The sequence below is a fragment of the Apteryx rowi genome, unplaced genomic scaffold (genome assembly GCF_003343035.1).
Source record: "Apteryx rowi isolate R43461 unplaced genomic scaffold, aptRow1 scaffold_279, whole genome shotgun sequence".
NCBI lineage: Eukaryota > Metazoa > Chordata > Aves > Apterygiformes > Apterygidae > Apteryx > Apteryx rowi.
In genome coordinates, this window is record NW_020449185.1 from 168,407 (window position 1) to 183,012 (window position 14,606).

The window sequence follows — 14,606 nt, forward strand, 5'->3', positions numbered from 1 at the left end:
TTGTAGCATCTAAGGAACTCTACAGGGAATTACTCCWTTGTCTGAAACAAGCAATGGCCAAGAGCTGACAGTATATTTAATCTCAGACCAATGTGTCTCAGGGGGAGCCAGATGTGTGCCTTTGTACTTACAAGGCCCAGCTATGCTTACACCACCTCATCATCTCTATTCTTCTCTCTTCTCCTAACATGCCTGCAAAGTCACAAAGGCTAGTTTTCCTCTGCCTGCATGCTGGTAAATGACTGACTCAAGGTCACAGAAAGAAATAAGAGCCCCTGAACTAACTGCCTATTCTGTTACCAAGTCACAAGGGAATGCCCTAACCACTGGACTTTCTTTGATTTAGTTATGTGATGTTGTAACACCTAGTTGAGTCAATGCAACAGGGCTGCTAGAGCACCAGTGTTGGCAGGGGAAACAGAGCAATCTTGCTCCGAGTACAGCTAGGTCATCCATGGAAAAGTGAATCCGAATCCTAAGAAACCTGGAGAGTCAGAAAAAGCCTCGGATACCCCAGCCATGCTCAGGGAGGCAGCACAGACCTGAGGCCTGACTCTGGTCAGAGAAGGCAAAGGAAACAGTGGAGAGGGCACAGGTTTGGGATCCAGCAGGGCTGTACATGGCAGAGGGCTGGATGATGAGTTTGGCCAGGTCCAAGAACATAAACTGGACAACAAACTAGCTTCTCTTCCCTCCTGCCACAAGAGTCACAGTGTCGCGTAACACCTGCTAAAACACCTGGACAAGCCACTTCCTCTTACATTGAGGTGGACATAATTCCGATGGAAGTGGGGGAAGGAAACAATATCATGGGGACAGGTACAGTCCCCAGATCCCAGACCCAGGAGAGACAGCACTGGCTAGAGTCCAAGGTCCACCTGCAGCCCCAACATACTACTAGAGCCCTACCTTCTTATTTGCAAGCCACTTCCCTGCTGCAGCACTTGCACTTCTCATTCTCAGCAGTTTCATGGGGCTGTGCTGAGAAATCAGCTACTGTCAACTTTGGCAGGGATCAAAGCAATTTTATGCCATCCCTAAATCCATAATCAGCAGCTTCATCTGACAACCAGTTCTTGTATTAGGCCCGGGTTCTACACCCTGCCACTCACAGGGGCAGGGGGCAGCAGGCTTTGCTTACACTACAGCCAGACCTGTCCTGACCAAGCTTCCCTGGGACCAGCAGAGCTCAGCATATGGGTTCAGTAACCCAAATAAGCTACAGAGATACACTGACAAAAGCAGTATGCAGCAGTCTGTTGACTGCACTGCACCTGTTACACGCAATTTGCCCTAAAAAATATATTTTTCTACTCTAACCTCCAACACCAGCTGCTATGGAGATAGCGGCCTGGTAAATTCACAGTTGTCTCCATGATGTGCTTGCTAGCGTAGGGCATGACAGAAAAGAGGACATCATCCTAGCTGCCAAAGACCAGTGGCAGAAATTAATCCTGATATCTATTGAAGAGACCAAACTAAGGCTAATATCTGCACAGTCATTAAGGTTTTCACCTGCACCTGCATCCTTGTGCAGTCCTTCTTCTCCTTCCAAGCTGCTGTTTTCAATGGATGGACTTCTGCATACAGCATTTGCATTAAAACTCATTACTAGCTTGCGCTGCTCCACTTTACCATCAGACCCTGCCCATAAGGAGGGCTTGCACCAGAATCAAGACACCAGAATTAAATCCCATCGCAAAGATAGTGATGAAGACAGCCATTCCTGAGTCGATACCAGCTGTGTGCTTGCACTTGCTAGTAAGCAGGGACTAGAATGAGAAATCACTCTTCATCCTTGGTAAGAAAGTAAAGGCATTTGTGAGATCACCTCACAAGCTTCACAGGCTACTTCTTCTGTTTTGCCAGGTCTGTACTCCCTAAGGCAAGGCTGTCCATGTCAAATGATGTGGGCTGGCTCCTATCCTTACAGATCAAGGAGAAATCTCAAGTTGTATTTAATTAACTGTGCTGTTCTCCCCTCATGTCTCCAAACAGGTCTCACCTTCTAAAAACTTGCGGAGCATCGAGTCTTTTGTAGTTAGAGAAACTTCATCTCTGTCAATTGGAGTGTCTGGTTTGGACTGAAGCATCTCTACATCTAGGAGAAAAAAAAAAACAAAAACACAAAGGATGAACCTGTTGATTATGCCCTTAAACAAGCAGAAGCCTAATATAACCAGATGGTATGATATTTCTGACTGGACCTTTGGTCTATGGTGAGAACCAAAGCAGAAGCCAGACAACCGACTACATGTTTGCCTCAAAAAAGGCTCATGAGTTGCTAAGTTCAGTCCACCCTGCACAAATCTTTGCCAGCTATCTGATGATCACACTTGAGGGAGACAGACATGATTAGCATTGCTTAGTGAGAAGTTCAGACAAGGCTCCAAGCAGACCCTGAGTGTTAGTTATCGCTTTGAGAGTGCTGGTCAGGTGAGTGTTTTGCCCGCTGCATAGGGTTCCTCAGAGGCCAAAAAGGATGGAAATTTTGTGGACTGGCAAAACAAGACATTAAGAGCAATTTGCCTATGATGCAGATGATGGCATTTGTTTTGTTTATTGGATAAAACTCAAAACAGCTGGATGTGTTAATTAGACTAGAAGGTGTTTAGAGTGAAGGATAATTTAGTATTGAGCAAGGAGCAACAACAAGCAATAAGGTACTTCATGAAATCACTGTTTTGACATGAAGGATTCTTATTAAAAAAAAATAAAGCAATAGTTGAAGCATACTGTAAAATATCTGTTAATATGTAAATTAGATGGTTTGGGTTACTTGAGAGAATATTTAACAAATAGCTCTCTATAAATTTATGAGAGTTTTTTTTTTAATATCTGCTTATCTGCTGACCCTTTTTTTCCCCTGCAAAGCTGAAGAGAGTGCAAGTGAAAAAGGAATAACAATATGTTAGCAAGATTTTGCTTTATTATAATGTTTTTTTAAGGAATAATTGTCAAAGAACCCACTGAAGGTCATGTGAACGCACCCAAGTTAGCTTTAATCTCAGACGTACACTTCCAGTATAGCCACAGCAATACAGCATACTGCATGGCTTCACCACTCCAGTATCTCCATCACACTGCAGCCCATGGCAAGTTACCTGCTGCTGCAGCCAATTCGCTCACCACCAACCTAACTGGAAGTTCAATTGGGTATCACTACACTACATGGAAGCAGAGATTTTCCCTTCGAGCATCTTAAAGGATCAGCATTACAGACTCTGTATTTTTCTGTAGAGTGATTTTTCCACCTTGTGGCAAATAGGATTATTTTTAACATAGCTCTTAGAAATGAGCCCTGAGCAATTACAGGCCCTCCACAAAACCACTACTTTATGGATTTGTGGGCAAAACAGAATGTGAGAGGTGTGGAAAGTTCCTTTCCTTCTCTGTGGAGGGAACACTATTTTCCCATTTTTTGCTGTGCTCCACAGGATTACTAAACCAGCAGAGCAACAGGATGCTGAAGGGCTTGTTTGCTATCACACAGTCGATGTAGTTAAACTTCTCATCTAATTAATTTTCCTTAGTAGACATGATTGCCACCTTACTGCCCTCTGGCACATAGGCCTGTTTTGCATACAGATGAGACCTAACATCTCACCCATTTATCAAAATTGAAGAAACATTCTGGATTTCTTCAGTGACACCTTCTGTTCCACTTGCTGCAAAAACAGGATATTGAGACAGAAGTGACATGGAGAAGGTGCCCAAGCTGTGTATCACAGCCGGGTTCCCAGATTTTCTTGAAACTATTGGGGAAAGCTGTTCTGAAGGGTTAGTTGGAGAGGGGTAGATACAGAGTTTTTAGGTGTCAGTCTGCACCAAATTTAGTAACTTAAAAGATATTTCTTCAAAGAGACTTTTAGTTTCCCTTTGCAAGGTTTAAGACTTAAGAAAGGAGGTCAACCAACTTGCAAAGAGATCTACAGAAGACAAATTATGACCTACCGATCTTTCACAAGAGCTAAAATATGCATGTATGGGGACCCTTTAGAAAGTAACAACACTTTTCTCCTTCAAACATTCATAAACACTGACTGCCAGGTATTCCTGCACATGATGAAAGCTACCTCTTTACCGAGATCAGTTCTTCATTATGTAAGACAAAGGCTTCAATGTATTGCTGTAAATCACATCCCAGAACTTTAAAAGAAGTTACATTTTTGTGCACAATTCCTTCATTTTGCTGAAAGAAAACAAGGAGGCTGCTGTTTCTTGTATTAACTAAGAGGGGGGGGAAAAAAAAGAAAACCAACAAGCACAGTGTTGAAAGATTTGTTGCAACAGAACAAATATGGTGGGAAAGAGAGAGGATATGCCGGGGAGTAGATTAAGGGCATCACAGTTTGCTTATATGTGAGCTACCATCCACTCTTCAGGTGTTGGAGGTTCTCTAACAGCCTTAAGATCCTATGATCTGCAAATCACAGGACAGCAGACTTTACTCAGCTGAGACTCTCTAGGATAAAGGATCTCTGCACGGAACTTGCACTCTCTAGGTCTGAGTGTCCACACAGTTCATAGATCAGAAACAGTGCTAAGAGTCAGGCTTTCTTCCACCAATCCTTTGCCATTGCCCATGTCTGACCTTGGATAGAGGAAATACAACTTGGCTGTTTCCCCAAGTAAAATGGCGTAATACCTCCCAAGATGACTTTAAGGCTGAACTCTTAAGTGTATTGAAGTCAAGGAAGAATATTCAACCTTGGAAGTTGAAAAAAAGAATTCAAAAGGGGCTTTATAATTTCAGTCGGAAGAACCAGGATTAGCAAATGATAGTGTAAACCTGAGAAATACTGAAGAGGGAAGAAATGCATTTTTCTTCTCTGAAAGAGGAGAAACCCCCGAGACTGAAACATGACCTGTATCAAAAACCACAGGGTTCCTATCAGTGCCTCCTACTACACTTTTGCTTTGGTGACTTAACGAAAAGGGCAAAAAGGACTGGATGAAAAAGTAAATCTGGAATTTAGGAATTAGGATTAAAGAAAAGACCACAATAGCAACAATGATGCTGTTTGCAGAATTTGGACAGGTCTGAAGTGTAGGGGGTGGTGTCATCCCCTGCTGTCTACAGGGCTCCTTTTGCTCTTGCTGCTCAGGTACTTCACTGTTCTCTGCATGTACACACATATGTACACACACACATTGCGCTCCTTGCCCACCAACTCAGCAGCTTAACTATCACAGATCAAAAAGGTTTCCAGCACTCTTCAGGAGTCCTTGCTGTCTGAGCCCCTCCTGCACACAGCTCTAGCCTGCCCATAATGCTCTGTTGTGTGAAAATCGGCAGGAGGTGCTGGTGAGAGGAGAGAAGAAAAAGCAAAGCACTTCTTTTGATGCTGTATAGTTCATACTACCAGACTGGTATGACAGAAATAACTCTCCCTTCACGCTATTCAGCTGCTGTTTGTTAGTGTGCAAGTGACTCAGCTAAATGAAATTTACCTTCAGCCTGCACCAACCTGGAGCAAATTCCATAAGTTCTTTGGAAAATTGTGTTTGACTTTAAAAATACTTGAAAAGTGTAATAAAAGGGAAGTGCTCTTCTGGAGTGGGGAACAATTACAGTTAACGATAAGAAATTAAATAAATTATTTAACTTCATCATTAAAACCAGCAAACATGCTAACAGCAGGTGCTAGCAAATTCATGCTGATTTGGCTAGAGGAAGCGCTTTACGATTTGTACTGCTCAGGGCATGAAGAGCTACCTGGGAAAGAGCACTCCCTTCCAGTAGAGGGGGAGGCAGCATTTTGTAGATAAACAAAATCTTTTCCAGTTTTGTCTCAAAACTTACAGGGACAATTAGCAACTTCGCACAGCTGTATGCAACTATGACGCTGCATCAGTTTATATAATATTGGTCCTTGTACAGCTTCTCCACTTTCCCTGTAAAAGTTTCCCCAGGACCAAAAGAAGAGAGGAAAAAAAATGCGTAGAAGTACATTGGAAAAACAGACAAAGAATGAAGAATACAAAAAATGGCATAGCGCTCGGGTACCTAAATATTTGATACTACTTTTAATTCATTACAATGGCTCCAATCCTGTGTTACCTTGTTCCCAGACCAATTGCTGCCAGACAAACTGACTCTATGGTGCCCAGCCTTCCTTTGATCAGTTCTCTGAAAACCTGTGACAGAAGCACATTCTGATTGCAATAAATGGGCACCCTGCCACCATGGCTACACTTAAAATAACCCAGGTATTGTTCTCAATACCACAGCCGTAACCACTCACATAAGGGCTACTCTGACCTGGAAAGTACCTCAGCAGGAGTTATTTATGATTTCCTAGGGAGTTTTTCATCCCTCAAAAGCTTTAAGTTGGTGCAAAAGCTTGAAGTAGTTATTTGTGATGGTAGTCCTAACCCAGCCAGCACTCCCACCAATTTTAATGAGGGCTTGTTTTTACACTGCTATCTTCAGTATTAAAAAAGTACCTTCACTTTGAGAGAACCAATCTTTGTGAAGCATTGTGCCAATTTAACTTCACCTGTTACAATACAGATAGATTTTAAAGCACTGTCCAGACAAGTCATATATGTTGCGCAGGCAAACAGTAACAGACTAGGTTAGAAATACAGAGATTTTCAGTAAAAGATGCCTGGATGGAAGGTGACAGATATATGTGCACAGGAGCAATAGACAAAGGGAACTCTAGAATAAGGAGGGAACACTCCTTGCTGAGGTGTTACAGATAAGCCATATGGAGTGTCTGTCCAATAAGGAGAAAACACATTTTAAAACACAGACTCATTCAGCTCTGCTTTTGAGTAAAGAAATCAGAAATACCTACATTAGGGTCAGTTTGGGCTTTTACCTTTCCAGCCCTACTAGCCCTGCAGAGCCTGCAGTGCCTTTGCACACCAGGACAACTGTCTGATGCTGATCCCAGAGACCTCTGCCACCCTGCTGAAGTGGCTGCACTTGCAGAAGGCACCCCTGAAGTGCAGAGGCCTGCAGGGCCTTCAGTACTGAGGCAGCTGGAGGACAGCAGGCTGACTCAGGCTGCAGATGCACCACCTTTCCCCTCACCAGGCAACCATTCCCAGCTGCTCATCTCCATACCCCATCAGCCAAGCAGCCTCTGTTTCACTTACTCCATTCAAAACGCAGGCCAAGCTTCTTCCTGAGTTCTGTCAGTCAGAATAAGTTGGGTAGGAAAACATGTCTACTTGAAATGCTTAACTTAACACAGCTTGTTTGACTGAAATGGGCAAAGGGACATGCACACAAGCATCTCAGGCAGCAGATTGAGGGAGGTGATCTTCAGCGGGAAAGAAGAAATAAGCATCTCAGAGCAATTAGCTCTTCTGTTAACAGTTCACAGGGCTGCCCCCCCCCTTTTTTTTTTTTTTTGGACAGTGAGCAATTCTGATCTAAATCTGAACAAATATGGAGATGCTTTGATATTATTTTCAGAGCAGCTTTCCAGAGCCCATTTCAGAAATGGTAAGTTATGGGGAGCTTGATTTGCATCCATGAAAGAGAGGAATATGCCCTGCATGGTTTCTGGGACATCTAGACATTTCAGGAGTGGAAGAAAACAAGTTGGGATTAGTGGTTTTAAGCATGACTTTCCCTCTCCCCAGTCTTAGTCAATCAACCTCATTCAGAGGCTCCTGGCAGAGCTTCCAAACATCTAGATACCCCCACCCCCATTACAGGCAACAACAGTAGCTTTGTTCCTTAAGAGTCCAATCAGCCTTACCGCTTATTCTACCTTCAGGTGAAGAATAATCCTGGTTTTGGTAGCAACAAAAAACTTCAGAAAAGGGTTTATGATTTCAGGTAGAGAACTGACAAGAAAGGCTCCTGGACTGCACAAGCAACAGAAGTGTGTTTCATAGTGTCATTTAATCAAAAATGGGGGAAAACCAGCCCAGGACAGATATAGTCTATAAGCAAAGGCTTTTCAGTATGAAAACTTGTCTCCTGAGGCAGCATACTTAAAACTTCAGAAACGCTAGAAACCTTATGCAGGTATTAAATTATAATAAAGCTAGGTTCTCCGCTCATCCAGGAAACCATAAAATACACCTGTGGGATGAAGCCAGACCAAGTAGGAAGATAAATAAGAACAGCAAATTTGCAATTGCTTAACATAGGTACTTAACTTTACATTTGCAGTCAGCCTCACTGAATATTAATGAGATAGAGAAAAAAGTTAAACATCTGCATATTTACCAGAACTAGCTCTACATTGTTAGCAATAAACAAGGAGGATTAGAACAATGATTTTTCAGTTTTAATCTTTTTGGTACATGCACTTCCAGATCTCACTTTCTTTTGTTCTTAAGCTACTGAGGTACAAGTTCAGCTCTTGTTTCTGTTTGAATTTCCACGCTGTTAGTAAAATCATGTCTTGTGTAGAGTTCTTTTCCACTAATTTCTATAATTCAAACGTTCATCTTCATATTTAGACCAGTGTCAATTATGAATTAGCATTAATGCACAGGAAAATGTTATTAAGTGTACAACTGCTTTTGCAGTTAAAACCAACAGAAGTGCTGACCTCCCTGCTATTCAACTGAGATGGTATGACACTGATACGGGAGCTTTCACTCTCTTGCAGCAGAGGTAAAACACAACTGAGGCACTCTAGCCTCATTGATTGTAATCAGCCATGTTTCTGGAAGAAGGGCATTTATAATTTAGTACCTACAAATTTTTAAGTAAAATTACAATTGTACAGAAAGCACAGAAAGTTAGGTTGAAGCTTTCACTGAACTGTGTTTACAGGCTTCCTTTTTTAATATACACTATGTTCAAACAAGACCAGTAACTTGGAAGAAGGCAGCTGAAATTTCAAAGGAAAAACAGATTTGTGGAATTATGACAGAACATTCTGCATCACTGGTGTGATTATAGCACTACAGCTGCCAAATCTAACCCTATCCCAAACCTCAGTCATCTTCATTGTCTGTCAGACCTTATCACTTCTAATCAGCATCTGGAAATAACAAATGCTCACCTGGTCACTATACAGAGTGCCCCAACGTCCCTGGATCTCAGGAATGAGGCAGGGCACATGCTAGAAAATTCAGTCTCTTCCAAATGCTACCTCACTTGCTCAGAGTTGAGGGAGTCCTCAAAGTAACAAGAAAACAGTTCCTGACCTTGTACCCTGGCAATTATAGAAAGCCAGAAGCAATCCCAGGTCTCTCTTGGGAACAGACTTCTGGTCTTCCTCCTTCACATCACAGTGCACAGCCTATACTTGCAATAAGCAGCCACCCTCTTTTCATCAAAGTTTCAACTTAGGAGCAAGTTTAATAATCCACTTGCATCCCTCCGTCCCTCCCACACACCAAGTACGCTGTTGTATCTTCTGGCATTCACAGTACTCCAAAAACCATCAGTTTCTATTCCTGTCTTCACAGGATGTAGCTTCATCTTTCATTAGGAGGACAATCCTCTTCCCTCTATTAATAAAGTCTTAAGGACATCTGAATGCCACAGAAGCATGTTGGTAAATACAGGTAATAAATCTGGGCATATCAACCATCCAGCCAGTGGTATGTGGTCACTTTTCAAGGGAGTGCCCACGTGGAACTTTGTTTGCCATTGGTTGCCAAGCTGCATGCCACCATCTTGCTTCACAACATCTCTTACCATGGCCAGTGTTAGTATAGCTCTGCCAGCAGTTGTGTCACCACAGGCAGGATCCCTGGCACATAGCAGGTGTTGTGGCTCAGGCCATCTCTGAGCAAAGCCAAGCTGTACAGCAGCTCTCTTCTAATCCTTTCTAAACTCAATCTATAGCACCACTATTAGCAAAGGCGTTAAGTTTCACAAAAGCTGGGGGATACTACCATGGCTTCTCCTCCACCTGCACATCAGTTTGGAGTGCATTGGTTTTGCTTAGAGTGACCAAGCCTGACAACCTAAGGTGTGCCCATTTCACACTGGGAATGGTCTGTTACTAGGAGTGTGGGTTACTAAGCTTTGGCACAAGTTATGGTAAAGCTAAGGTAACTCAGTCTTTTACCAGCCAACATGAGAACTGAAACATGGCTTCCTTGGAGTGAGAGCAGAAATGCTACAATCAGCCCTCACTCTAAAACTCAATGAGGGCACTGCTATGCGCATGAGACAGTGCAGCTGAGGCCTCTAAGTCTGGCCTAACACAAAGATTATACGTACAAAGGTCTTCTGGGGCACCAGGGACAAAGCCAGCCATGGATTCATAGAGCTCTTCGTCAGAGCCAGGATTCAGGGAACATTTCATTAACAGGTCAGTGGACAGGTGAGCCATGGACTCATAAACAGACTCATCCTCTTCGCCTTGCATCAGCTCTTCCTTAATGTGACTCTTCAGCATATCCGCAGTTTCCTGGAGAGGAAGGAGTGCAAGAAAAAATGTTCAAGTCTCCTTCAAATAAAGAATCTRGAGAATTTAAGAAAAGCAGGAGACCTCTCTCCCATCACTGATGGAAAAAACTTCCAAAAGCAGCCCATTCCCAAAGACTATGGCTTTTCAAATAAATTAAATCCCCATTACAGCTGTCTGGGCACAGCTTTCAGGATCTACATTGAAATAATAGATAATGAGACTTCGTGACCACAGCACAGGTAACCTGGTGCTTCTACCAGTACCAGGATCTGAACAAGAGCCACTGACTCCCACCACAGGGATCCACAATGCAAGACAGGTGGTGGAAGAATAGTCAGCCCCTGATACAAAATGGCCTTTGAGAAACAAGACATCACACGCTGCCTCCCTCATTTAACTTCACGTGCACAGTGACTGTAGACACAGCAAGTGCTAGGGTTTATGGGCTGGGAAGAGATCCAGATTCCCATAATCAATACAATATTAACAACCAATATTGCTATGATATTAACCACCACGGCAAGTCCCCAGGTTTACCTTGGGAAGGTGAAACAAGGAGGTGCCGACACATTCTGAGCAGCCATTACTGCCTCCCTCCCCCTCAATTTTGTTTCCTGCCCGCTACCTGCAAGCTCCTGGAACATAAGCAAAGCTCATTCTGAACATACAAGGCTTGTGAAAGGCTATTTCTGGGAGAGCGTAGCTGACCATGATGAGAAACCTTGCCACATGTGGAGCACTTACAAGAAAGCAAACTTTTAGCTTTGCTCTGGATTCAGTTTCAGTTTCTTGGCAATAGCAGCAGCACGCAACACCCATAGTGGGAGTACACAGACCCCCTTCACTGAGAGTCTGACAGGAAACCTCATAGCAGGCAGCTATTCTCGTAATGCAGGCAACTTTATTTGCAGGATAGTGGAGCTCTTTCTCATACATTTGCCACATGAGAGAGGTGCTGGTCTTCAAAGTCAAACAAGAAAGCAAGGTAAAAAGCTTCACTCTTCGCCAAGCTCCAACTATGCCATGAACACAGCTATCTTAGCTGGTTGTGGTACAGCAAGTTATTCCTTTCCATCCACACCTCTCACCTCATGGGCCTTCATCCACAGGGCATCTGTGTCAATGTTTTCACGCACGTTTCCCTCCACAGTCAAAATGGGTCAAGCATTTGACATGCCATGCTTTAGGGAGGTGCAGAGGAACTTATCTCAGAGAGAAAATGGGGTAGGACGGTTTACCGGGATTTCCAGATATCTGTGCTAGTATGCCACTAAATACATAGTGCTTCCAGTCACTACCCTGCAGTAGACACACTACTTGTGTGGTCTGGCACTAAGCTGCACAGATAGCTTGATGGTTAACACACCTTTGCCACAGTTTTGGGGGAGAGGAGAGCAGGGGAGAAGCACAGCACAGTCATGAGAGACTGGCAAGATTTCCTAAGCATCTCACACTTCCCCTAACGAAAAGATTTTTATCACACTGACAATCTACAGTTTTTCAGCCATCCTGATCTCAGCTGTAATTAGCTCTGATATATAGCCCCAAATTCATCCTTGTGTCAAGAAGCAAGCCCCACATCTAAGAACCATCTGTGTCTCCTAAATAGGGCTTAAACACTAATGTAATAGGGTGGCAGAACCACACTAAAGCTGGCAGATCTATCACCCATCATTCAGACAACTGTTAGAGACAGTTATACACAATTTTCCACTAAAAAATTAAGGCAAATAAAATCTGCTCAAGAATCATGTGATCCGAGCAGAGGAGCTGCTCATTACTGTGAAGTGTGTAGGCTGAAAACAAGTCAAGTGGAAAAGAAAGGTTAGACCCCACACACACCTAACAACCAGAAACAAGTGCCTGATGCAGCTGTCCACTTTGTAATCTGGAAGAAGTCAGAGGGCTGATTTCTGGAGATGAGGTTGGCTCAAAGACAACTGAATTGTGAATTGGGCCTCCCACAGAGAAAGCAAGTAGGGATGGACCACTATCCTAACACAAGAACTGGATTTCAAGTGGAACAGGCAGACTGCATAGATCAGGTTGTAAATGAGCTAATAATCAATCCAGATTGTACTATGACTAATCAAAGAGCATCTGGGGCTGCACCTACCCAACTGTACTCATTTTCCTGTACTACTCCCTAAAGCAAGTGGGATGAAGGGGCTGTATTTTTGCCAAGATCAGGGGTTAGAAAAGCCTCACACCAGGTACCAAATTCCTGCAGAAGCATCATTAGATGGGTGGGTGATAAAGAAACCAAGCATGGCAGGCTCTGCTTCCTTCTTTTTTGCTCCATCCAGAAGCCCTAAGAACTTCTCTGGCTTCAGAGATGAACCCAACCCTCCAGCATGGAAGCTTTCATGATGGCTGGACATCTGCCTTCTACACCCTTCTATACCCTACCACACCACATTGTGCCCTTTGCTACCCCAGCATTCCTGCTCCCACAGCACTTTCAATGCCAGGCTTGGTACTGCTACCCACACCTGCCGTGGGGCAGCACGAAGGACCATTGCTCCCTCTTACCACGTATTCATCAATGAACTGGCGGAGGTCTTTAAAGCCATGCTTTTCTGCTATGGTGTTCGGATAGTGGCCGTATTTGTTGGCTACACTGTAGGCCTGCAGTGCTCCGGGGCATGTAAGCAGCAGGGCGGTGAGATTCTTCAGCCCGTATCTTGCAGAAAAGTGAAGCAACGTTGGCAACTCTTCATCCCTCTGATCTGTGAGAACAAAGGCCCTTTAAAATCTAAGCTTCTCTCTAGCAGGAACAGAGCCAGTAGGTGAGAAACAGACTTCCTAGCAAAGACACAGACCAAAGCAGGTATGAAAGCCCTGAAAAGTATATATACCATTTCAAAATGGAGCTAGCTCTGCACAAATGAACTATCAGAGGTAACTAGTGCATCTCCAGGTTTGAGTCCTACAACCTTTAGTGGGAAATCTTGCACTGTAATAGCTGAAGATATGTAGGATCACAGGATTGGAAGGACCTCCCCTAAATCATCATTCCAGCAGGAACCAGCTGGTGTAAGGTACGCATGTCATGGTGCCACACTCATCCAACTAGTAAGCGCCCATTCTGCACATTAGAGCAGAGCCATGCAGTTGGGGAGAAATGCCACACAACTGGGAGGAGGACAAGGGAGAAGATATGGGAGACATTTCGGGGGGCACCGTCTTTTCATTTTGGTTGTTTGAAGCTGTCCATGTGGCTCTATCTGTCACAATGCAAGCACATGAAACTGATGCATGTAGTAAAAAGGGACACTCAAACCAAAGAGCAGTCCCCCTTCTATAGCTATCATCAGAATTTTAGCTTCCTGGCTGAGATCCAACGTTTCAAGACAGCCTGTGTATGTACTATGTACTGCAGTGTTAAGGAGCTCTAAGGTACCTTCAAGGAAGACAACTGTTACAGAGGAAGTTTAAAAAAAAAAAAAAAAAGCTTTCAACTTACTTGTCGTCATATCTTCTTCTTCCAGCTGGTTGATTCCAAACAGGTGTAAGCCACTGGCAGGAATGTTCTTCTTCAGTGACTCAGTCAGCAGTTTGTCCAGTGCTTCTATGCTGTACGGCACAATTTTAAAGGCCTAGAGGTAAAGGGAAAGTGATTTTATTTGGGGAAGTTTGAAAATTCAGTTAAGTAGAGATCTATAAGGTGATTTAGCAAGGCTTATTTAACGTGCATCAGAAAATACTAGACAAATACAGATGATGCCAATGTTCAGATCAAGCAAGAAACATGCACAGCTTCTTGGTCCAGAAATAGAGTATCATTGATCTGAACAGATGAGATTTTATACTCTAAAGGCAGCCTGAAAAGCACAACAAGCAAGACAGAATGCAAGGAGAAAGTCAGTCACGTAACTGGAAGCAGGGAGGACAATTACTTCCTACTTCCTCGATTAGTATCATCTCACTTCTGAAACTGTGCCAATGAAGGGTAATTCCTGCTCTAAGCAGGATCTAGCTCATTGTGAATTACTCTGGCGTACACTCTGGGTTTGGCTTTTGGAACCAATTTTTAAATCAAAGACTGTGAAGCATGCCTGTTTCCCAAGTAGAGGCACAGTCCAGTACCAACTGCTCCATAACTTGAACTAAAAAGGAAAGGGAGAAGAGACTTGTCAGCCCTGACTATGCTGGTGACTATCAATACTCTGCAGGCTTCTGCTTTGTGGCTGATCAGGGGCATGTAAAAAGGCAGCAAAGGCTACAGAGCTAGAGAACTTGCTCATGAAAGCTTTACCC

The 14,606-nt window shown here is 43.5% G+C and overlaps 1 protein-coding gene across 3 annotated transcripts in view; it reads right to left on the reverse strand.

The window, feature by feature from the left end:
* The window catches only part of PIK3AP1 (phosphoinositide-3-kinase adaptor protein 1), a 48,095-nt gene that overhangs the window by 10,093 nt on the left and 23,396 nt on the right, over nt 1-14,606 (reverse strand). For all 3 annotated transcript variants that reach the window (XM_026068735.1, XM_026068732.1, XM_026068733.1), the window contains 4 exons: nt 13,813-13,945; nt 12,879-13,075; nt 10,157-10,346; nt 2,006-2,101 (listed from right to left, as the gene is read on the reverse strand). In XM_026068735.1, coding sequence (XP_025924520.1) covers nt 2,006-2,101; nt 10,157-10,346; nt 12,879-13,075; nt 13,813-13,945 — 616 coding nt within the window. The remainder of the gene's footprint in view (nt 1-2,005; nt 2,102-10,156; nt 10,347-12,878; nt 13,076-13,812; nt 13,946-14,606) is intronic.